The 26,350-nt window shown below is 35.1% G+C and overlaps 1 protein-coding gene across 5 annotated transcripts in view; it reads left to right on the forward strand.

The window, feature by feature from the left end:
* CW7 overlaps positions 1 to 26,350 on the forward strand; it is a 231,616-nt gene that overhangs the window by 32,078 nt on the left and 173,188 nt on the right. For 2 of the 5 annotated variants that reach the window (XM_089799335.1, XM_089799334.1), the window contains 3 exons: positions 22,760 to 22,900; positions 23,393 to 23,570; positions 23,761 to 23,838. In XM_089799335.1, the coding sequence (XP_089655461.1) occupies positions 22,760 to 22,900; positions 23,393 to 23,570; positions 23,761 to 23,838 (397 nt within the window). Of the gene's footprint in view, positions 1 to 6,444; positions 6,619 to 22,759; positions 22,901 to 23,392; positions 23,571 to 23,760; positions 23,839 to 26,350 lie in introns of all 5 variants that reach the window. The other 3 variants (XM_089799336.1, XM_089799337.1, XM_089799338.1) reach the window with 3 other exon arrangements.

Raw genomic sequence — 26,350 nt, forward strand, 5'->3', positions numbered from 1 at the left:
TATCCAATATGGAACTAAATACAACACCCTCCTTCATAGCTTGCCTCTCCAAAACATTTATGTCATTGTCTTCAAAAACTACCACAAATCAACCTCAAATCTACCTTGAGTCGATAGAAATTAGTTTGCAAGTGTTTGGAGTACAAGGGTTTGGAAGACTATTCCCCACCTCCCCAGCAAAATACAAGCGGAGAAATGAGAAATGCAATCAATTTGGGCTGTTTTTTTCCTTTAAGTGCTGTTATAAAATTATGACGGAGTTTTTAATAAAAGCTTGCCGAGTTTTACTAGTTTTTACCAAAAATTCAGAGTGCTTTTGGTGCTAGTAAAAGATTTAAAAACTCACCAGGCCAGAAAACATAGCCAATTTTTGCAACTCCGCCAGTAGTACATCTATGAAGTAGATAGAAAGAATACAAAAGCACCTTATCATTACTAACCTTAAAGTCAAATTATTAATACCTTATGAAATCTTCTTGGCTGAAGTAGGGATGTTCCTGATCGAAGCCTCTACGATTATTCATTTGCTAAGTTATTTAAACAGATTTAAAAATATGGATGTGCAATGCTGGCCCAAGTTTGTGGTTGAAGAGGGTTTAGATTAGAGAAAGAAAACGTAGACGAAGCATAATGAAAATTGATTAAATAAGTTGGACATTGACATTCTAAAATGCCCCAACACTAATGAAGAGAAAAACCTGTGTTGGAAAAGTTTAAAACTGCCATGTGGACAAAACAAAAGGGGAGGAAAATGATCCATTATGTAAAAGAGTTCAATCCCACATGATGCCAATGAGATTAAAGGTTACCTATGGGTGGACATGAAAGGTAAAAATAGGATGCTTGTGTCATAGTTAAGTACAGGATCCCATCATCTGTGGTGTGAGACATGTAGATGGACGATTCCCAAAAAGGTTTGGGAAGAAATAATGTGCATCTTTTGCAGTAAAGGGTGCGTTGAAACATAATGACACTTTATTTTTGAGTTCGCTGCCTACCAGGATATCCAGGGACAATTTGAGGACAATCTGATGGTGGGCCACCTGCATCAACTCTTTGTGGAAGCCAAACTACACAACAACTAGTTTTCTGAGGCAGATTCATGACAGGTGGGTTGACATTGAAAAGAACATGAAAATGGTCCCGTAGGCTAGTTGGCCTTGTGGATGTTATAAAAATACCTTCATTCATGAGTAAAATTTTGTATAACTATATAAAATATACCATATATGCAACTTAGATGGACCAAATACCCATTAGTAATCTTAGATATTTGTTATATTTAACTTTTATATCCAACACAAAAGGACTAATACTTAGCACAAAAAAACCATTTGTTATAAAAATAACACATTTATATAAAATACAACCTATATCCAACACAAAGGGACCAATGATTGAACACTAAAACTTTCTTACATTCTCGTACATTTAAATGGGAAAACACGAGGCATTTGTTGCATTCATGTCATGAGCCCAAATTTAAGGATATATGAATATTCGAATAACATATTATACAATGATAATAATTAAGAATAATAATATTATAATCCATTATAATAGTGATATATTTGACAATATAAAACAATATATAAGATTATAGCATAATTGTAATGTAAAATATTATATTAAGTAAGAAATAAATAATTTGATTATAAATGATATCAAACACTAATAATAATTTTATAATGTACCTAGATGGGATAATATTATAATATAATTGAGAATTACATATTATTATAAATAATATACAAAGAAATATACTACATAATAGTATTATGAATAATGATATTATTAATATTATATATATTATTCATATTATTAATATTATATATAGTGTGTTATATGTTATAATTACATTATAAATCTATAGCTGATAATATATCTAACTATTATCACATTGATAACTAAAGGTAATGAATTGATTAATTAATTTAATATAGCAACGTACTATATTATGATCTAATAATATAGTTAATATAATCAATTAATATATTGATATGATAATTAGTTAATAAATAATCAATTAATATTAATGCAAAGAAATCATTATACTAATAGCTATTAGATAAAACAATTGTCAAGGAGAGGTGCCCGTTGCTTAAAGAAAGGTACAAGTTTGAAAAGACGCATCTCTAGTAATTTGCCCTTTCCAGCATATATATAGGAGTTTAAACTCATTGTTGGGGAATCATCGGAGAAAATATAATACAAAGGATACAAATAAGACATTAAGTCGGAAATAAATGATGGACCCCCAAATCGGGTTCATTACAATTCACCTTTTATATTTTTGATAAGACAAATTGTAAATATGAAGTACTTTAATGCATATATGTTGCTACCCCAATAGTTGTACACATAAGAATAGTATTTGAAGACTAAGATAACAATACTTGTTTAAGTGAACACCTTATTTTATTAAGTGAGCATATTATTTTTGAAGTGACACACATATAATAGATGCTTTTAATTTTTTATTTGAAACAAAAAGTTATTTCTTTACTTGTCAATGAATTTATTTATGTGTTTTTATAGGTTCTCATTTATTCAAGTATTGGTCCATTTTTATCAACATTTGGATTTTTTGATTTACATGTGGTTTATTTAATTACAATATTTAGTAAAAATGTGTGGTAACATTGAATAATATATTCGCAAGTAGGTTATCAACTATTGGATCCTAATGAACTATTTGCCCCTCTTCCCTAGTTGGATTGGCCATCGAGCATTTCGCTCCGGAAATTGTTAACAAATCTTCTACAATAGCTAGAGAGCCCTAGAAATCCTCTTAGAAGAGTTGAGGTTCTTGGTTATGGCCAATCTATTATTGCTTTGTTTTTTTCTTCATCTGCATTGATTCTTGGGCATTGATTTTGTGTGCTAAATACAAAATCAAGGCACAAAATCTTGTCCATTCGAAAGTCACATGTGGACATCTTAGCAAATAATGCTGTTCTTAAGAATCCTTGATACTTCATCAGTGTGGCTTAGGTGGTCTTCCTAGAATTTCTATAAATCAATATGTTGTCAAAGAATACTGAGAGGAATATTCTTAAGTGTTTGCTAAACATGTGGTTCATGTACATGGAAAGTACTGGGGTATTAGATAGATCGAATGGTAAGATCAGGAATTTGAAATGCCCTAAATGACATTTGAAGATTGTTTAGGAAACATTTTTGCTCATCCTAAGTTGATGATACCTAGGATGTAAGTCTATCTTTGGGGAGTATGCTACCCCTTGAAGTTCATCTATTAACTCATCTACTTTAGGAATGGGGTAATGGTTCTTACTGGCTTTTTAATAAAGGGCTCTATAAGCAATACACATCCTCATAGTGTTATCCTTTTTTTACTAGTACTATGGAGGAAGCAAAATGACTAGATCTAGGGTGAATGTGTCCCATTTCAAGTAACACTTTATTGGTTTTCTCAATTTCTTTTTTATATTTTCATAGTGTTAGTAGGTTGTGGTAACAATGCACTTTGTCTTTTCTTCCAACTCAAGAGCATGACCAAAATCCCTCTTAGGAGGAGTTATATTAGAATGCCAATTAAAACTTTCTTATGCTTGTGTAGAATAGATTTAACATCATGTATAGTCTTACCTTTTTAACATGAATATTAATCAAGGATCATCCATTGTGCTCGCCCATTCTACTTGTCCATGCCTAAAACACTCTTTCCATTCTTTTTGATGTTACCACTCTTGGAGATCCATCCAATAGGCCTAGGACAATTACTTCTTGATCATTATGTTGGAAATAGGATTCCATCTTTTGAAATTCTTGGTAATATGTCACTAAAGAATATATCTACTGGATGCCCAAAACCATGTTTATCTCTCATATTCACTAAAAATAAGTCTTCACTTATTTTATTTTTACCTAATCTCATGCTTAGATGTTGTACTCTTTGTGCACATGGAGTAGTAAATCCATCCGTCATAACTACCTCAAAGCCTAAAAAATCCGCAACTTCTAACTTCATCCTTTTTATTAATCCTTCATCTATGAAATTATGTGTAGCACCACTATCATATAAAGTAATCACCTTTTGTCTTGCAACATACTTCAAATTTTGAAGGGGTGATGCTTAGGTGCTCCTGATAGAGTGGCGAATGTACTATTTGGAATTTTATTCATTATCTTGTTTACTCTATTTTCTTTGAGTTTTAAATTCTTCTTCATTGATTTCCTCATCTTTCATTGCTTCTAAGTTGTGTACACGACTTCTTTTTGCACATCAATGAATTGATTCTCACTTTTCCGTAAAATCCCAACTGTTACTTTATAAGTTGTCTTCAAATGGTTTCTTCTGCTATGTAGGATTTAGAAGGCAATGTGTTTGATACATTATAAACCTAATTAATTTTGTTTGGTTATTAGTAATCATGACTAGAAGACATGGTTAGTCACCGTGGCATGTCCAATGAAACATGCTTTGTAATCTACGTATAAATTGTTGGAGAAAGGTTGTCATTGATGTCAAAGGTGCTGGTCAGTTTTGTCATTAATGTTAAAGCATCTGGAAGAAGTGCAAGGTATTCAAAAGAGTGGAATTACTGTCATGTCTATGTCTAAGCATTTGAGTTTTGGAGTACAGTGATAAGTTATGTTGGTATTATTGGTTGAAGTATGTTTGTGATAACATCTTGCATCCATTACTATTGTTGAGGGTGATCTGGAAATGTACTTCTAGACAATGAGCTTTCTCTTGCAATTTGTTTTGTTTTGCATTCAACCACAATTGAGTGTTATAATTGCGAATTGGAAGGAGAGTATGCCTATACGTGGAATGTCAAATTTTAAAGCTGTAGTGGCTAAGCTCTAGTAGACAAAAGCTAGAAGTGATAGAGTATTGACTAGTCGATTGGGTTGATATTCCAGATTGATGCACTAGAGGATCGGAACATGTGCTCTTCGGAGCTAGCTTGTGGATGCCCGTTGGAAGAGAATGGGTCTACATTGGGTAATGTGTAGCACGTTCCTTCTTTTGGAGTAATTTGTCCGCTTTTGGACCTGGTTTGTTAGACATTTTGCAAAGGGTTATTCGTGTGTTCGACATGTAAATGTTTTTTTAAATCTTTTTCTAGGTTGACATGTGAAAATTGTTATCATTGTAAGTCCTATATATAGGTGACCTAGGTTCATTGCAAATGTGTGCATGTCCAAAATGTTACGATTTCATATTTTTTATTGGAGCTATGCAATGTGAGTCGCATCCCAATCATTGTGTGGTTGTATTAGATTGCATGTTTAGTATGAGTTTTTTGAAGATGATTAGATTAGGTGGAAGTTGAGTTCTCATGTATTGAGCTTTTTCTATTCGTAGCTTTCGTATGCTTGAGGAGATGGGTGTCTCACATACTGAGTTGATGCTTAGATTGAGTATTAGGGTATTGGTGTATCCGATAGGTTGGTGTGTACTTCTTATTATAAGGTTGGATTTGGAGAGTAGATCTAAGTAGCTATTCTCACTATTGTTTTTTCCTTTTAGGTTCCTTGGCATATTTGGTCTTCTTGTGTGGATGTGTGTTTGTGTTAATTGTTTGAAATTTAAATAGGTAATTTAATGATAAGGTAAGATGTGATAATAATGCTAATGATAAGCTGAATTTAGAGTTGAGATTTTTTATATACTAATTCACCCCCTCTCAATATATCTATACATCTAACATAAGCAACATTTTATACGATTCATTTTCTTGCATTAGTTAGTACATTCTCACTTTAGCTTCAATATGTAGATGTTACATAATTATTGTGTATTTACCAGGTCTATGTCATCCGTTGTTCTTACACCAATGAGCAGCAATAACTAGCATATGGTTCTTGTTCACAATATGATCATGCATGTAAAATTCAAGGATTTGTGCCCTTTTACTAGGCTTCTTACCCTAGTTAATTTTGTCATTTCTTTCCTCGTAACATGTGGCATCATTACTGTTTCTTCATGACCACAATCGGCCAACGCAATCTAACAACATTGTTGTGGTAAAATGACAGTTTTACACCAGTGAGGTTTATTAGGATACGAATGTGTCATCCTAAGTCACCTGTTTAGCCTTCCAAACTTTCTAGTCAAGTTTAATTCATTTGTGGTTTAGGTCCTCATTTAATTTTGTTGAGTGCAAAAATTGTGTGATGAATTTCATGCTTTTTATGATACCACAATTTTCTATCGCATACTTTGAAGATATAATTGGAATTTGGATATATAATTTATGTGTTTTGCATGGACGAATTTTAAAAGGACAGAACCCAAATTTCCTTTGGGTAAAACTTTGTAATTTTGTTTTCAGTACTTAAAATAAGGGAATTTGTTTAGTATTAACTAGATGTACATACACAATTTAATTTACAACATCATCTCTAATAGAGAAGCTTGTATATTTTCTAATGTTCATAACAATAACTAACTAAATAAGAACAATTTGGCAGGAATAGTCTCTTAATCGATGGCAGTTGGAATGCACATAGAAGTTGTTGAGATGATATTTTGATCATTTACCACCATCATGCAGGTTCTATAAGAGACATGCGGAAGATATTTATAAGGATGAATGTGAAGAAATGAGATTGAGAGGGGAATGATGCACTTTAGAGAGCAATGAGGTACTACACAGAGTGTGGTCCTAATTATTTATTATATCAAAGAAGGGGTTACAAACTAGTTATGATGCAAAGCTATAATGAAAATGTGCATGGAAGCTAAGTCATAGGATTTGTCGAATTTCATCCATGAGATCCGAATTTCAGAGAATTTTTACTCTTTCCAAACTTCATCCAAATTCTATGATATTTAATATAATATGTTAATATAATACAATATAATTCTATTTTAAACTGATATTGAGTTATTTAGTTAAATTATTTAACAATGTTAAAACTATTTTGAGAATTTTGTGGATATATTACTAATATTTAAAAATACATAAATATATATAACTAAAACTTAATGTCCAATTTTTTTTTTTTCTGAATTTTTGCCCTTGCTGAATTTCATTTGAATTTTATGATTGACGAACTCGAATTTGAATTCGAACCTTGTGACTTAGCACAAAAGTATTTGATTAACATGTTTATATAAACATATCTTTATTATTTAATAACCCCTTGGAATGAATAAAGCTAAAACAACTCTTTGTCCCATAATTTGATGAAGTAAACATGACCATGAGGTATAGTTATTAGATGAAGAGATGAAAAAGCCCGCTTAAGCTTGTACAAGGACAATTGATTTGCAAACAAGAGGATTGCATCTAAGTACCTAGAAACCTATAGCTTTTACCATGTAAACCTGTTCATCCAAATATCCATTTGAGAAGGCACTTTTGACATTGAGTTGATACTTCTAGCCAAATTGAAGTGCAATAGAGAGAAGCAAGCGAATCACCATATTTGTTGTTGGAACAAAAGTCTCCTCATAGTCTATCCCCTCTTGTTGTGAATATCGTTTTGCAATAAGATGAGCCTTTGATTATCATGTTTATATAAAAATATTTTTATTATAAAAAATAACCCCTCTGTAAAGACTAAAGCTAAACAACCTTAAGTTTGTTCGAGAACTTAACAATGAAAATGCGACCAAGATGTTTTGTGATTAGATAAATAGATGAAACAGCCTATTGTGGGAGTATTTGGTTAACATGTTTATATAACCATATATTAATTATTTAAGGTAATATACTCCCTTATTTTAAGTTTTGTTTTCGATTCGAGTTTGATTAGAGAAGTAGATGGAGACACATAGAAGGGTTTTTTAATAATCTTATTTGTAGCAAATAAATAAACAAAATAACTCTTCAAATTACAATGACAGAAATACCCACAACCAATAATATTTCAGATTTACTTTCAGAGTTGAAAATACAACACATAATCAAAATGTTTGATACCCAGATTATAAAATTATATAATAATCTCAATGTGGACATATTCATTTTCTTTTTCACAAATAACTTCCATTAATGTCGTAGAATCCACAAATTGGCAACTCAAACTGGACACTAATCTCACAAGTCTGCTCCACAGTGAATAGAATGGAGGTATTCTGATCCCAATATGCTAAGCACCTCCTTCCAGCAATAAACCAACACCAAAATATGCACCCAACTTCACCAAGCACCTGTGTCCTCTCTCACCTAAGTGGCTAGACAAAAATTGTATGACCAACTTAGGAAGAGAAAAATATATAGTAAACTCTCCAATAACATTTCCAAATCTCCTGAAGGGTTTGCGTTCTTGGCTGCAGATGGAATCTGGAAATATATGCAGATATACTCTTGGAATCTAAGTTGCCGGTTTGGATTACGGTTCGGAATCAGGTTTGACATTCAGGTTCAAAGTTCGTCCAATTTTTTAGGTTGGGTTCTGGTTCACTTTGGGTTCGTTAGTACAAGATATAAATTATATATATATATATATATATAAGCTGCAGCGAACAAGTTGAGATTAGAGTTTCCAGTGCTAAAAACACTTGCCCTTGCAGCCATTCTATGACTTCGTATCTACAAACAAGTTTCAAGTGATATTAAATATTAAATAATTATAAACAAAAACATGCAAAAAAAAAAGAAAATGCATGGTTCATACAGTATACTATATACTGTTATACAGATACAAAAGATATGTAAAAAGAATATCTTATGGGGTACTGCTGAGAAAATTCACTGAGGTATTTCAAAATCCAGAATTATGAAAAATAAATTATATGCTGACAGGATTAGTAAGAACATTTTATATAAAGCAATGTGTTTTAACACAATTAAAAATATTATTTCAAATTAATTATTAATTTAAAATATCTATTTAATTAATTATTATTTTTGCAATAAGTAAATAATATAATAAAAAATTTGATATTTATCGTTTTCTCAAAAAACTATCATATTATAATGTTCTATTTATTAATTGATTTGAAGAATTTTCTAAAATTAAGTATTAGTTTAAAAAAATAATATTAAAAATAGAAAAAGTCTGCATATAAATATAGATTAGACTATATGACCTAGAAAATCATATTAAAATATATTCTCTTTTCAATGTATAAATATAATGGCAACAACACAAAATTCAACTCTTGGTGAGAATTGGCATCTCTGTGCGGATGAGAACTCTGTACAAGCATTGGGGAAAGTTACAACTCTATCTACAACTTTTCTAATTTCTTCAATTAGTTTTAATAGGTTTAAACTTTATAATTAGGCTTTTCTTCATCGGCTATTCAGCTAATATGATCATAGTTGCAATGACTTACTCATACCAAAAACGATTTGGGACCAAATTCACATTGCATTCGAATGTCAACTAGGGACCTATGTTGCGACTTGGCAACGACTTACTCAGACCAAAAACGATTTGGGACCGAATTTCTACCGTATTCGAATGTTGACTGAATCAAGTTCCAAATTCCATGGTTGACCAGCGATAAATCACCAATAAATCTCCAATTTAGATCTTTCACTAATGAAGGGAATGTTCATTGCAAGGGCTTTCATCCTCACAAAGCAAAGAAATGAAGAAGTTCAATTTCAAATAAACCAGTTCTCAAAATATCAATCCCAACCTAATGAAAAATGGTCTCCAAATGCATTCATAAAAGCTTCCAAATCCCAAGCTCACTTTAGGGTTACATCATTTTACTTTATTTTAAATCACCTAATGACTCCCAAAAATTGTGTCCATTGTATATTTCTGGGATTGTTTCCGCAAATGTAAAATCACAGCCATTGTTATTGATAATTTCCAAATGCAGATTTGGATCTCAAATAAGTATGAGAGGAGACATGTCTGTCTCTACAATTAATCATCACTAGTTAACATATTCAATAGTAATATAAATAATCATATTTGTAATATATTATTATATTATTACATATATATATATATCTTAAAGATGGTTTACCATCAACAAGGTATCTCATGATAAAATCATTCTGACAAAAACTACAACCTTAACACTCCCTCTTAGCTAGTGAGGATTTATAGAACACATTATGCTCTTAAGAATATGAAGAGATATCATCTCAGTATGATATTCAATTCACACTGAGGCTAAATTTCTCACCTTTCATAACACACAATTTAAGCAATTTCCATAACTTTAATATAACCTTAAACACCACCTTAAGTGTGGTCTATAATAGAAACTATGTCATAGTGTCTGACAAGATCCGACCCAAAGAACCATAACAAGTTGTTTATCATGGTGTCTGACAAAATCTGGCCCAAAGAACTATGATAACAGGTCTAACATTTATAAGATCGCCATCTTACAATGGTTACCTTCTATCTGTTCGTTCATCATGACTTATTAGCACTCTGGGACAACAATTTAATGAAGTCCGTTATGATAACAGGTCTACTATTTATAAGATCGTCAACTTATAATGATTACCTTTTGTTTATATATGTCAATTAAAGATCGTCACCTTTCATTACATATCATATGTGAAATAATAACCACCACGAACCAAGTCAGAGGGTGGTGCAAAGGCTTTCACCTCAATTCTCTCTCATAGAGAAGAATGCATTTCAAGGAATTTCAACTTAGAACTTTTTCTCATAGAGAAGATATCATTCACAAAGGATTGCACCTCAAAAATTCTCCTTCTGAACAAAGATCCTGGGAAGTTAGTTCTAGTAGTTACTCCCTTAGAGACTTTCTTCCCCAAGGATTCTTGTCAGACTCACTCTAAGTCTGACATCAATTTTCTGATTTTCTGGTGATAAGTCATCACTTCCTCATGATATACATAGAAGTAGGCCCATCAAAATCATGTCGTCACACACATGTATTTCTAGACTCCTTATGAGTATCAATCTTCTAAGCTCATGTGTTGCCTTCAAAGAATTGCCATACTTCCTCGTAATGTAGAATAATCTCATAATCTTAATCATCAAGGATTTTTGCTTCAAGAGTCTCACTTTATCCATCTTGATCATTAGGGTCTTTGGAGCTACTATCATTAGATTTAGTCTGCACAATATTTGGTAGCATATGTAAAGTACTAACCTTCTTTTCCTGTAAGAATATCCTCAAATATAAATGAAAAGATGAAAGAAAATAACCCTTATAGGTATGTATAAATTTGGAAATAAATGAATAGATAAATGTAAATGATACAAGTACTTATCTACCCATGAGGGTCATGGAACATCTCCTTTTCTAAGGATGGTTCAAGTGGGAATGAAACATTGGTTATTATTCCCCCCCCCCCCCCCCCCCCCCCCACAATGTAAAATTCCCACTTTTATATCTTTGAACACTTTTGCATTACAACAAATATGACAATTTCTTTCTAAGTCCCAACTTGCTCCTTTCATCCATTGAGGATCCAAACGTTCAATGAGCTTAACAGTAGAAGCAAACTCATGCACAATTTGCAATATATAGATTGAGTATGACTGTGCCACATGAATGAATCTACAACTTATATGTTAAGTTTCATTCATCAAAGAGAGACTTGTAGATGGTTCAAATAAATTCTTAAAAGCTTCATTAACGTCTCACAACAACTCAAATTTCCTTTGTTAATGCAAAGGTATTTGTTAACTCTTTTGATTAATCATATATTATGCATCACATAAGAACGTCATCATATATCGGGGGCAAGCCCATTAAAATCACATAGTCACGAGGTATATTCATAAATCACGGTCCTCTTGACTGCTACATTTCATTGATCACTGGAGATTCCATCTCAACATGGTTTACTCCCTCTGGATCAATGTGATTGAGCCTAGTCCCTCGCTTTCAAGGTTGCCTTTAATGTAATGTCAGGCTCCCTCTGAATCTCAATCTCCCTCTTCCTGTAATAACATTCTTAATATACCCAAGTCACGTGGTGGGGTCCGATATCACTTTATCCCTAATGCTTATTATTCCAACCTAAATTGCTTTGGTAATGTACTTTCATTGGTTGTTAACTTCTCTTTTTCTGCTGTTCTCATGCAACAATATTAGGTAAGAGGTTGGTGCCCTTGGTTATCTAGTCAAATAAAATGATCCCCGAGTATTATTTCACTTGCACAAGCAGTAATAATATCTTGCGTTGACTAAGGGCATTTCAAGATGGGCTCAAAAGTTTTGACAGATAAGTCCGCTTGGTCTATGGAGATAGTCCAGCAAGGGGTTTTGTGCTTGATTTGCTCAGTGATTGCGCATGATGCCCTCTTAATGAAATCCAACTGGATCAGAGGGTCAAGTTTGGGTTGTGCGCGTTTGGGTAGGCTTGTGTGTGGCAAAGTGCCTCTTTGCTTAGTATCAAGGTCTTGCTAATGTGCTACGTGGATGATAGAATTGCAGGTGTTGAGACTAAATCACCTCCTATGGATCTGTGATGGGAATGTCAATGTGGACAATGAGACGAGCTTGGTCTACCCATGCCACTGTGGGATGAAATTTGATTAAAAAGATGGTATTATCAAATTGTGTACTTGACAAGGGGCTACTGAGTATATGTAGGTCAAGTCTCTCATTACAGTATGCAATGTGACAATGGTATGGCATCTGAAAACCAATAATAACTCATTTGCATTGTTTGGTGTCACTATGTCAGCAAATGTAGGATTTCCATGGCTGCCCATGATGATTGGATTGTGGCATTCCTTACCACGATATGTGTCATGTCATAAGGACTGGTTTTCTAATAGACTTCTCCAAACCGACTTTAGAGAACACCAAATCTGCTTAAAAAATTAGCAAAGTCAACTATATCATGTCCCAGTATTAAGTATTAAGGCAGAAACACAATCAAGGAGGCCATTATGTACAAGTTGTGGAGATGTACTTCCATAAAAAAATTATCATCATTGTCAAGTCTCTTGATTTTGAGAAATGATGCGAAATCTATACATGGGAACCACCACCACCAAACAAATGGGAACTCGACGCATTGTAGTCTACATCTTTAAGTTGTCATTATGCACATGAGAGGCATGGTAGTGGCCATTCAATTTGGCTTTATGTTTATCAATTACACTTGCTCAAAAGGATTTAAATCCCTTTTAAAAGATCTATCTTCTAGATGCTACGTACATTTTTTCTTTGTTAGATTTGCAGTTGGCTCTAATACCATGTTAATTTCTGGGATTGTTTCTGCAAATGTAGAATCATAGCCATTGTTATTGATAATTTCCAAATGCAGATTTGAATCTCATATAAATATGAGAGGAGACATGTCTCATGAAGAGACATGTCTCTACGATTAATCATCACTAGGTAACATATTTAATAGTAATATAAATAATCATATATGTAATATATTATTATATAATAAGATATAATATATATTATATTACATATATATAATATATTATATACATATAAGATATTTATCTTAAAGATGATTTACCATCAACAAGGTATCTCATGATAAAATCAATCCGACAGAAGCTACAACTTTAACATCCATATCCCAAAGTTTACTTTATTTAATATTTCTCAAAATGTCATATCCCCGTTTTAAGATAGAATTTTAGTAATAATTAGATAATACAATGTTATTAAATAAATAATGATAATAAAGTTAAATTAAAACTAATACTAAAATATAAAAATACGAAATAATTTTTTTATCTATATTATCAATGAAATAATATTTAGTATTTTTAAATTAAAAAAATAATAATATTACAATGAATAAATAAACAAATAAAATTAAATATAAGAGATAATATTGTAGAAAGTATGTTAACTTTCTAAATAGAATTTAATAATAATTAGAAAAGGAAGAATTTTAGAAAGTAAATATAGAGTTGAGAATGAATAATTCATTGAAGGGCTGACTAAGGATAGAGCCACATGGACTAAGCAAAGAGGAAGGTAAAAAAGGTATGTTTGTGGATTATATTGGTTTAATAATGTTTATGAATTTATTTATATAAATGAATCATACTTGGGATAATTTATGTAAAGGTGGAATTCAAAATGGATAACACACATGACTTAATGGTTTAAGATACAAATAGTCCCTTTTTAGATTAATAAATAATCTTAATGTTCATTAAAGGTTACGTGATCAATGAAATCTCTTATGGGGAGAAGATTTGATCATAATTTCTATAGTGGCAGTATCAGAGATGGGCGTAACCTCCCATTTGGTTGACATGATGAAGTAGATCACAAAGTCTCAGTGTCAATATCAAAGATGGGTATAACTACCCATTTGGCTGACAGAATAGAAATGGACTTATAGTGTTGGTATCAGAGATGGGTGAAATGCCCATTTGACCAAATACTACCTAAAAGGATATGACCTCTATAATATTGGTACGTGAGAAATTTATCTCCATTTGACCAACATGCTTGAGGAAATATAATAGTAAGAATATTTTGATGGTGTCAACATATGCATATGTGAGCCTTAAGGGGTGCATTCTAGAAAGACGGTTGAATAACTAAGGGTTAGGATAGATGATAGAACAGTAAAATATATTTTATTATTGCATAAATTCTAACATTGCTTTTGTAGGTATTATTGTCCTCACTAGTGGGGACATTACACAAAAGCACCTTACTGCTCTTAGCATCGCCTTAGTCACTTTATTAAATTAAATAAAGCCAAGATTTAACTTTAATGTAATACTATCTAAAGTACATGCTTTAGACCACATCAAGTGCCAAGATATCAACATAGAATGCATTCATTGACATTCCTATAATAGGAATACTACTAATTGACCTAATTGGTGTCTAGCTTGTCACTTACTAAAACAACAAAAATGGATAAGATGCTTGCATCCACTCTAGAAAATGCTGTAATGCACTCTCAAATGATTGAGCTCAATGGGACACTTGTGTGAAAATTAACTATTGCAGTCACTGATTATTAATCTCCTATCATAAACGATTGTTAAACTGCTGAAAACAAATTCGCAGTTAATATCGAAAAATAACATAACTGCAATTTCACCAATAAAAATACGAAAAGAAATGTGCAACACAATGAACACAATATTTTTGGATAAATTGTCCCTGAAAAAACCCCTAAGGGAAAACCAGTTCTACAGATGACAAATTATATTAAACTTCAGCAAATCAAGAGATACAAAATTCCTTGCCTCACACTGGCAGAACTTCGACAACCTCCTAATTTCTCCTGCTGATATTCCCCATTGCTATTCCCACGCTAACATTGCGCCCTTGCTAACACTGCAAACTTACAAACTCATTTGCTAGCACTGCAAATGTTTCTCCAAACTTCTTGTTCTCCAAATGCCCCCCCTGACCTCCTTTTATACTACTCCTGTTGGGAACAACTTAACAACCCTAACCAAGTCGGTTTCTAGTTGTTTCCAAAAGTGGTCAATTATTTAACAAATATTTCTCTCTAATCTAACCAATTTGTTAGCAAAACAATTACTTGCTAAATAATAGCAAATGGATGAACAGCTGTCCGAAGCTAACTAAACTAACACTCCCTCTTAGCGAGGAAGCTATTATGCATGACACCCAACTTATCTCTGAAGAAGATAAATTTTGCCTTCCCCAATGCCTTAGTCAGAATGTTTGCTACCTGCTCCTCTGTAGGTATGTACTATAGTTGAACAACTCTCCGTTGTACACAATCTCTGATGAAGTGATATCTGATATCTATATGTTTAGACCTATCATGAAACATTGGATTTTTAGATAACTTGATGCAACTTTGATTATCACAATGTATCACAGTAGTCTCAAACTTCTGACCAAACAAAGCTACTAACAACTTCCAAAGCCATATAGCTTCACATGTCGCCATGCTCGTTGCTATGTATTCAGCTTCTGCTGAACTCAGAGCCACAAATTTTTGCTTCCTGCTGAACCAAGAAACAACTCCTGATCCCAAGTTGAAACAACACCCTGAAGTGCTCCTTTTGTCCGTTGTACTTCCTGCCCAATCTGCGTCAATATAGCCTATCAACTTGATATCTTCACCTCGAACATATCTAATCCCATACTCAACTATACCACGCAAGTAACGCGATACATGCTTGGCCGCTATCCAATGCATTCTCTTTGGTTCAACCATGAACTGACTAAGAGAGTTTACTGCAAATGCTATATCTGGCCTAGTGTTGACCAAATACATAAGCGAACCAATCAACTGTCTATATAAAGTGGGATCTACATCCTTCTCCTTGGATGTATCTACCTTCCTCCAATTTGTGATCATGGGTGTAAACATGGCTTTGCAATCCTCCATCTCAAATTTCTTCAAGATTTCAATGCAGTATTTCCCTTAAGGAAAATCGCCCCATTTGTCTGCCACACTTCCATGCTTAGAAAGTAGTTCATAAGTCTCAAATCCTTCATCTCGAACTCTTTTACAAGGTTCCTCTTGCAATCCACTACGAGCCCTAGTGAACCTGTAAGAAACAGGTCATCCACATCAAGAACAAGAATGAGGATCTCACCCCCAACCATCAAGTAGTAGAGGTTAGCATCTGCTTCACTCTTTACAAAGTCCATTTTCTACAAGTATGTATCAATGCCCTCATACCACGCTCTAGGAGCCTGCTTGAGTCCGTACAATGCTTTCTTCAATCTGCACACGTGGGTCTCTTTGCTGTGTGCTACAAAGCCTTCTGGTTGTTCTATGTATACATCCTCCTTCAACTCACCATTAAGGAATGCTGTCTTGACATCCATTTGATGGATCTGCCATCAGATCTGTGCTGTAAGTGAGATTATAGCTCATATAGAAGTATGCCTGGCAACTAGAGCAAATGTCTCCTCATAGTCTATTCCTTCCTTTTGAGAGAACCCCTTTGCCATGATCCTCGCCTTGTATCTCTCAATGCTACCATTTGCATTGTGCTTTATCTTATAGATCCAGCGTGATCCAACTACTTCCCTATCTGTTGGTCTACACACTACCTCTCAGACATCATTTTGCATTATTGAGGAATATTCCTCAACCATAGCATCTTGCCATACTTGATGTTTTGTAGTTTCCTGATAGCTAGAAGGTTCACTATCTACCAATTGACTAACTAATGCCACATAGTCATTGAACTTGGCTGGTTGTCTCCGCTGTCTAGTACCCTTCCTAGGAGCTCCCACAAACTCCTGAGTATCCCTTTGTTTATCTGGAACCTCATGGTTCTTGCTGCCAATTGTAGAGGATGAAATGTCAACCTCTAAGTCCTCTAGATGCATTTCTTGTTGCACCTGTTGCTCCATCCTCTGTGAATCTTTACTACCTAAGTTTACACTTGTACTGGTAACTGTACTTGAGCTTTGCTGCCCTTGACTCGGTCTTGGAGCTTCTGTTGGCTGCTCACTCTAATCATCTACTGGCAAATCTCTAGATCTCCTGAATGCCTTGTCCTCCATGAACTTGACATCACGTCTGATAATAATTCTTTTAGTCCTCGGAATGAAAATCCTATATGTCTTTGAGGTCTCACTGTACCCAACAAAGTACCCCCTCTCTGCAGTCTGATCGAACTTTGTACATGTATCTCTAGGAATATGAGAATACACCAAACTCCCAAATATCCTGAAGTGACCAACATCTGGCTTCTTCCCCGTGAAAGCCTCCTCTGGTGTCATCTTCCCTAGCACCTTGTGTGGAACTCTATATTGGATGTAGATTGCTGTATTACATGCCTTTGCCCATAAGTAACGGGGCATATCTTGGTCATGTAGCATAGCTCTTGCTGCCTCTGATATAGAATGGTTCTTCCTCTTAGCAGCTCCATTCTGTTGTGGATTGTATGGAACAATCCATTCTCTCTTGATTCCTTCTCTGGTACAGAACTCCTAGAAGACATTTCCTTTGTACTCGTCTCCATTGTCTGACCGAAGAACCTTTATCTTCCTTCCTATCAAATTCTCCACAAGAGCCTTGAACTCTTGGAATTGACTAAAAACCTCATCCTTAGTCTTCAAGAAGTATATCCAGGTCTTTCTGGAGAAATCATCAATAAAAGTAACATAGTACTCATATCCTCTGAGAGATTTCGTCGACATCGGTCCACAAACATTTGAATGTACCAGATCAAGAACACCCTTAGATCTAGTGTCATTTCTTGGAAAAGATGCTTTCGCGAACTTCCCCAACACACATCCCTTACATACATCATCATGCTCTATGCTCACCTCTAGAACACTTGTCACCATCTCATGAAGCAATCTAAGTGCTCCATGATGAATATGGCCCATCCTCCTATGCCATAGCTCTCCAAGATCTCTAGGATTACTGCTGCTCATGAGTGCCTTAGGAGTATCAAACTGTAATCTATAAAGGCGACCACTCCTAACTCTAATAGTTATGGGTGATTTCCAATCCTTGTGCTTAATCAACACATTTGTCCCTCTAAAGAGTACATTATACCCCCTACCCTAAAGAGATACAGAAATCAAATTCATACCTAAGCCTGGCACATGCAACACATCATGAAGTGGAATTATCTTTCCATTCTCCCTCTGAAACTGAACAGTCCCTTTCCCAACTGGGTTGAGTTTGGACAAAGTTTCCCATAGAAATCTGGATGTTGGTGTCCTCCTCCTTGTAACTGGAGAAGTACTCTCTAACTCCTGTCATATGAAATGACGCCCCACTATCTATATACCAAACACACTGTGAGGTTGAGCTAACCATACAAGCTATGAGTGCAAATTTATCTTCCATTCTACTGGAGAGTTCTTCCACACTTGCTGAAGCTGCCACTTGCTTCTTACCCTTCTTCCTCTCTGGGCAATCACTGACATAGTGGCCAAACTCGTGACATCCAAAGCACTTGACCTTAGAAAGGTCCTTCTTCTCACTTTGTCAATTTGATCCTTTGCTAGATCCCTTCTTTGCTTTCTCTTTACCTGCTAGGGCAACGTTCTCTTGTTCCACCTCATTTTTCTGACTCTTGTTGGCCCCATTGACAAGACTTAGCCTAAATTCCTCCTGAGTGAAATTAGTCCATAGTCGATCCCAACTCGGTAAATTATCTTGTCCATTGACAACTTGAACAAAGACACTCCATTGTTTAGTAAAACCCATTTAGGGATATTCTTACTAGCTCGTCATCACTAGGGCTATCTCCAATAGCTGCTAACTCGTCCTTGACAAGTCTGAGCCTAGTGAGGTAACTTGTGACATCTTCTCCTTGGTTCATCCGGGTATTCTTTAGCTTCTCTCTGAGAATCAACTTCCTATTAGTGGTAGCATTTTGGTACAGATTCAGAATGGTGTCCTACATCTTCTTCGCCATATTTAGCTCTGCGATATGTGGAACAGTATGATCCTTGACACAATCAAGGATAATCCTTCTTGCCTTGGCATCGTCCTTCTTATATGCTGCAAGCTGTGTTGCATCCGTTGGTATAGGTACATCACTGGTAGCATAATTCTTGATACCATTCTCTTCCAACAATAAAGAAATTCTAGCCTTCCAGACACCAAAATTCGACACCATCCAATCTATCCTGATCTCTCAAACCAGCTGAAGCTATCTCAAGGGATTAAAGCAATAATAAATCTAAAGAGATCAAAATTTCTTTCCTAGGGCAAAACTCTTTTACCCTTAATAATGCTCTGATACCATGTGAAAATTAACTATTGCAGTCACTGATTATTAATCTCCTATCGTAAACGATAATTAAACTGCTGAAAACAAATTTTCAGCTAATATCAAAAAATAACACAACTGCAATTTCACGAATAAAAATATGGAAAGAAATGCGCAACACAATGAACACAATATTTTCGGACAAATTGTCCCTGGAAAAACTCTCAAGGGAAAACCAGTTCTACAGATGACGAATTATATTAAACTTCAGCAAATCAAGAGATACAAAATTCCTTGCCTCTCATTGGCAGAACTCTGACAACCTCCTAATTTCTCTCGTTGATATTCCCCACTGTTATTCCCACGCTAACATTGTGCCCTTGCTAACACTGCGAGACTGTTTGCTAACACTGCAAACTTACAAACTCATTTGCTAGCACTGCAAATGTTTTTCGAAACTTCTTGTTCTCCAAATGCTCCCCTGACCTCCTTTTATACTACTCCTGTTGGGAAACCAACGGCCGAGATTGATTCTCAATCGACGGTCGATATTAAAACAACGTAACAACCCTAACCAAGTTAGTTTCTAGTTGTTTCCAAAAGTGGTCAATTATTTAACAAATATTTGTCTCTAATCTAACCAATTTGTTAGCAAAACAATTACTTGCTAAATAATAGCAAATGGACAAACAACTGTCCAAAGCTAACTAAACTAACAACTTGTTATTACCAAATAAACTTGATTGAATAGTCATGGTGAATGTGACCTTTTTAACCACCACCTTAGATAGGCAGTCTCTATTGGTGCCCTCTTTTTCCCTTTGTAGTGCACCGCCACTAAGTTTGATCACCTCTCTACCTCTATCTAGGAGGCCATTGTTTTATTCTTTACTCATCTCACTACCCCCAGTTCCCTCCTAGTTTTAAAAACACTTGTCCCTGAACAATGGTATGATGGTGAATATAAAACCCTCCATTAGGACTTGTGTTATGTTTCATCCATCATCATCCCTTCTATGCCTAGTTAAAACCTCCTACTGCCTTCTCCTCCGCTGCGAGAAATGCCTCCTTATTTCCCAATGTAGAAGAGCCCTTCGACCCTCTCTCCCTCTCATTTCCCCCAGTCCTTTTGGCATACTCTTTTTCCCCTGCCACTTCCCCCTTTTCACTATGTTAAACCACAATTGACTGGTTTTCATACCTCTGCACTTTATCATATCCTTAGCCAACCCATCATCTATGTCATCTCCCCCCTTATTGTCATCTTTTCACCCATATGAACATCATGGAAGCTTTTAGAACTTTGAACTAGAAGCAACAAATGAGGAGGTGCTTAAGGTTGAGCTCTTTAAGCATGGTCGTGGTGTTGTGTGCTCCTATTTTGTCTAACATATTCAATCATGTGGTAAGTACAAGATTTCCCCCTTCTTGGTCATGCCATATCATTCATGTGATCCACAAAACGAGCTCAAATTCTGATCCCAACAATTATAGGACTATTATGCTTGGCTATAATTTCTCCGAACTCTATGTTGTAGTTCTTCACACTATGCTTTTGAGGGAGTTGGACTAGTGTCGTATTCGTGCAAAGAAGCAAGAAGGTTTCAAACTAGATTATTAGTCCACCTGACCTTATTTTTGACCCTTAGGGATATTATTGAGGAGGCTCGTCATTGCTCCTCAAAGGTTTATTGCTGCTTTGTGGATTTCCGCAAAGCCTTTAACTCTATTCCCAGGACGGGCCTCTTTCAAAAACTTCATGACATTGACATTTCTGTGGGCTTCTGCTGAGCAGGTTTGGGTTCTTTGGCCTATTTCTTGCAAAGTTTGGGGATCACCTGTTCAAACTTGGGGCTTTGATCTTATTTGGTTCAAGCACCACCTTTGAGGTTTGTAGGCTCTGAGGAGGGGCATCATAGATACCCCTACCTTGCTTATTGCTCCTCTACGTCCATTTCTGCCTTTGTTTCCTCAGGGTGGGCCTGTGGTTGGTTTGCTGAGGTCTTGACTCTGCTTGGGTCCATAGGGATTGAGATGCATCATCTCCCTTGATTCAAAAACTCTCTTGATGCTCCCACTATCTCCTTTCATCTAGACAAGATATGAACAAGTGTATCAAATCAGACATTCACAGGCAGTTCATTCACAATACTTGGGTTAACCCCCACGGGAGTATTTTCCCTAAGATGACATTCTACGCTGAGGACTTTTTAGAGCTGAAGTACAAACTTATTGTCTTTCCTTCTTACTTATCCCACCACTGGGTGCGTTCCCTCTAGATCCCCCTTGGTTCCTACAAGGTGGGTTCTCATCATCGCTGCATTGATATTGATCATTAGCTTGATAGAGAGCAAAATTTGCGAGTTATGTAGTATGGGAGGGATTGAGATTGAGGAATGCTTCATTTTCCACTATCTTATATACAATGAGATCAGAGGTAGATTCTGCTTTCGTTCAGAGGGTTCAGTCCCTCTCCACCTTCTTCAAATTCTCAGATCAAGGGTTCCTTGCTTTGTATTCTTAGGAGATTGTTAGGCTACCAGACCACTCCAGCATCAACACCACGATATTATGTAGTCCTGCTAGCGTATCACCTCCTTTTCTTCGATATTCACCCACAGTGTGGTTCCAATCACCAACGTGGTTCCCCCGCTAGCCATTCTTGACCTGTGAAGCCCCTAAGGGGCTCCTTTCAGCAGCTGTTTTCTTCTTTCTTTAGGAAGTGTCAGAAGTGGTTTGGGCCTCCTGCTAGTTCTATTGCTTACCCTTTCATTTTGGGGTTCTTCACGGCTGTGCCAATTTGGACTGGGGTTTGGGGACATCCCTATAGGACCCCCTTCTCTCTTTCTCTCTGTTTATTTTCCTCCTCCGGTTGTCTGTTTGTTCCTGTTGTTTTTTCTTCTTTTCTTCAGGCACTATTTGGTGCCCCTGCTATGGGCTGGCTCCCTTGTTTTCAGCATTCCCTTGGATCTGCTTTGTGGTCCTTTATTGGACATTAATAAAATTATCTTTTCTTATCCCCTTATAACTCCAAAGATTTGTTAACATGAAATAAAGTATCATTTTCTGTTGGAGAACAAATCACATAACAATTGACAAACATTTTGTTATGGTTATATCTATGCCACTTTTTTGTCTTCTTTTATTTGCCCCTTGACATATTATATATTGAGATTGAATTATATAAGTGTTACACAAATGATTATTAATCTGAATTTAATATTTGAACATCAAGGATGGCTGATTCCTATGGATTTTGTAGGGGTATTCAGCAGCAAGCTGAGTGGCGTTACCTTGGGAGATCAAATTTTTCAGTGAACCACTCAGCCTCTTCTAGGACAATGGTTGACAATGATATCAGAATAACTACAGATGTTTCTTCAGATAAAACAACACCATCAAGGTGTGCATTCCGAGCTATTATCCTAGTTAGTTCAACATGTGGTGTTTCTATTGTCAAGTTACACCCATAAGTAATAATTTTCTTATCCTGTTATACCACTCTGTGAAAAATGCAATATGACAGAAATTGCTTGGTTTGACAACTAAAAAACTATTGTCAACTAACTTGTATATCATAAATCTTTATGTTTAATGAACTTGAAAGTAAATATATTCAGTTTTGAGTTTATAGGTTTAGTGCTTTATCTGTTTATATGTTATGAAGTTACATCTGACATTAGATACGATTATTGGAAGGGGTAAACAACTGGGTTCTTGATGGGAGCCATATGGAATAATGTAGTTTTGACTTATTAACATGTACATTCATCAAGGCAACCATATTAGGCTGTTCATTGGATAAATCAGGCATTTTTTTATTTGGTCATTTCCATTGAACTTCCTGATACCGAACTAATTACTAGTTGACTTTCTTTTTAATTCTTTTTTTCAGAGAAGAACTTCTAAGCATAGTGCGTAAGCACTCTATGAATTTGGGACAATCAGAATCTGATGATACAGTTGTGGATATGCGGTTTTGGCGTGAAATGTTTGATATGTTTTTTATTCGGAGTTTGAATCAATCAAAATCTCATCAAGATGATGATATAATCTTCTTTGTACGCTATACGGTATGGTGCACTATATCCCTTTCTTCTATATGACTTGGAAATGCATGATAGTCATTTTGTTTTTCTAGTTAAATTGTCCTTGACATAAGTTACCTAGGTGGCTTGTTTTTCAGAGCTTGTACGATGGATTAAGATTAATTTTTCCTAAATGATAATGTAACTTAGCTTACCTAGGTGGCTTGTTTTTCAGAGCTTGCACCATGAACATGGATCATACACTAATATACAAAGGAGCCCACCATATTTTGTGCGCAGGTGGAGTTCAGAGGTATTATCATTTTCAAGATAATTTATGTTAACTGTTATAAAATATCCTATGCATATTTATACATAAAATGACTTGAAGGTTATTCTATACCATAATGCCTAGGAGTGTATTATAAGGAATCTTCACATCACAAATACAAGACAATAATATTGTAAACAATTTCAAATTTTCTTCTCCAATATTTCACAATAATGAGGGACTGTTTCATGATATTATAAGTAGCTCCAACTAAAGTGTAGAAGCTAATGTAAGAATCAAACTAGCTTTGGGAACATGACTGAAAATGGTGAACTGTTTATTTATTAAGTAGAAATATCACTTAAAATTCAGGTTATGATTATTACAAGTTGTCCACAAGTCACAATAAATTTTGATTTGGGATCTATTTTGCATTATAATTTAATGTACTTTCTCTTCAGAGAGAGGTTTAGGTGATAAAAATATGGTTTTAATCGGTGGGATGAAGCTTTATTTGAGTCATATACTTGTTTATGTGACTGGACAATTGACACGAGTTTGCATACTTGGTCTGGAATTTCACCTATTTGCAAAGTTAAATTTAATTATCCTGATCTTCTAGTTCAACCTTCTGTTTTAGACTTTAGTGCTATGATTATTCTCTTTCTAGTAGTAACAGCAAGTGTTTTGTCTTTCAACCTAGGGCGCTTGTTCCTTTATAACTATATTTTGGAAAATCTAGTAGCATTTTTAAAGATTAATTAGCTGTGGATTTTAGAGTGGCCTACTCCAAAAGAAAAATAATCACAATATAGCATACTGACTGAGACCAGATATGGTAGTAGCACCGATTATAACATGGTATTCACAAAATTACCAAATTACCAAATGAGGATGAAAAATCTATACTGGAGCACAGATAACTGCTACCGCTTCAGTTTTATTTACTACAACCATCGCGCCTGGTCCTATGAACTCCTTTTAAACTTCTCATACTGCATCCTCCTTGGAAAATGATGGGATCATAGCCAAGCCTGAGATCTCCAAATTACTGTTGCACAAGAGTTAAATCCATCCAGATCAATTCCACATTTGCCACACAAATTAGTAGTTGAGACCAATCCATCCCCCATGCAAGTTTCCAGTCTATCCAAATTATTCTGCTCATGGCCTGAGATCTGTTTTTCCTTATGTGAACTGTCCTTACCCGATCCATAAACAAAAAAGGACAAAAAGAATGGAGGACTGCGTACAAACCTTTAGATCATCACAACCTAGCAGAGAGCTTAAACTCAGTCTGCTTCAGTAGAGGTTATGGTCCTTAAAATTCAATTTTTTTTTAACTCACCAGAACCCAAAATTCCCTTAACAGAAGCCAGGGATGCAAAAATTTGTATGTTGAAAATACAGTTCAGACATTGGTCTGAGATTCATTTTGGACACCACATCATACCTACGGCAACCCCTTGTCATCCTGTCCATTGATCAAAATCAAAATAAAATACTGCAATATCCCTCAACAGGAGATAGCTTATTTAAACATCAATTTCTTCCCTTCATGAATCAATGGTTTGACATTTCATCAAACACATAGCGTACAACTTTGCTATTACTGTATATGATGTTTGCTTTTGAATTAATGAGATAATTTGAAATGCAAATGATACAGAGATAACAAATAACTTGCTCTTATTGATGTAATTCTGGTTATTACATGGCAATTGACATACTGAGAATGTAATTGCAAATAAACTAGATATATGGAACCTGGAAAGGTGTACAATTCTGTGAGCCTGGTGATGCTACAAGCTGCCCAACAGTATCTCCACACATTAAACGCACTTCAGCCCCAACTGGAAATCAGAATTGGCACTAAACTTCAATACTCTAGGCTGATAATGCAACATAGACTCAAATTTTCAAGCACCCAGCCCAGCAGATGAAACGTGGGCACTACAATGTCAGTCACGGGCTGGAAATTATCATTTGCAGGACCTAGTATATGTCTGTGTCTCTACAGTTGTAATTGCAGCCACTGTAATGTGAAGCGCTGCCCAGAATTTGCAGACCTGAACCCTCAAAATATGCGCCCAGAATTGCAGGCTAAATAACGATCAGAATCCTCAATGCTATACACTCAAATAGTGGTGAAATGATGCCAGATTTGCACTGATAAAATGCTCGATGATGCAGCAATTACTCTCCAATTAGAAGCCAATCTGTAAACCCTTATTTTAGATGAATTTTGCCCTTAGAACAGAGATGGTAAAATGCCAAACTACAGATGATTAAAGTGTTGTATACAGATTGACTATACACTCAAATTCTAGAGAGAATCCACACCCAGCTGTAGGTATTATTGGGCGCACAAACAGAATTCTAGATCACCAAATTTACCAGCTACAACTTCCTTCTGAGTCACAGTAAGGAACAGTAGAGAAGATACAAGAAACCCTCAACAATTAATTCACAATACCTCAGCTGTGAATTACCAGGCACTTCTCGAGAGTCAAACCCTTATACTTCAGCAAAGGCACATATACCAATCTCAGAA

Source organism: Cupressus sempervirens, chromosome 9 (genome assembly GCF_028749045.1).
Source record: "Cupressus sempervirens isolate cs-2001-9-10 chromosome 9, ASM2874904v1, whole genome shotgun sequence".
In the NCBI taxonomy this organism is placed as follows: domain Eukaryota; kingdom Viridiplantae; phylum Streptophyta; class Pinopsida; order Cupressales; family Cupressaceae; genus Cupressus; species Cupressus sempervirens.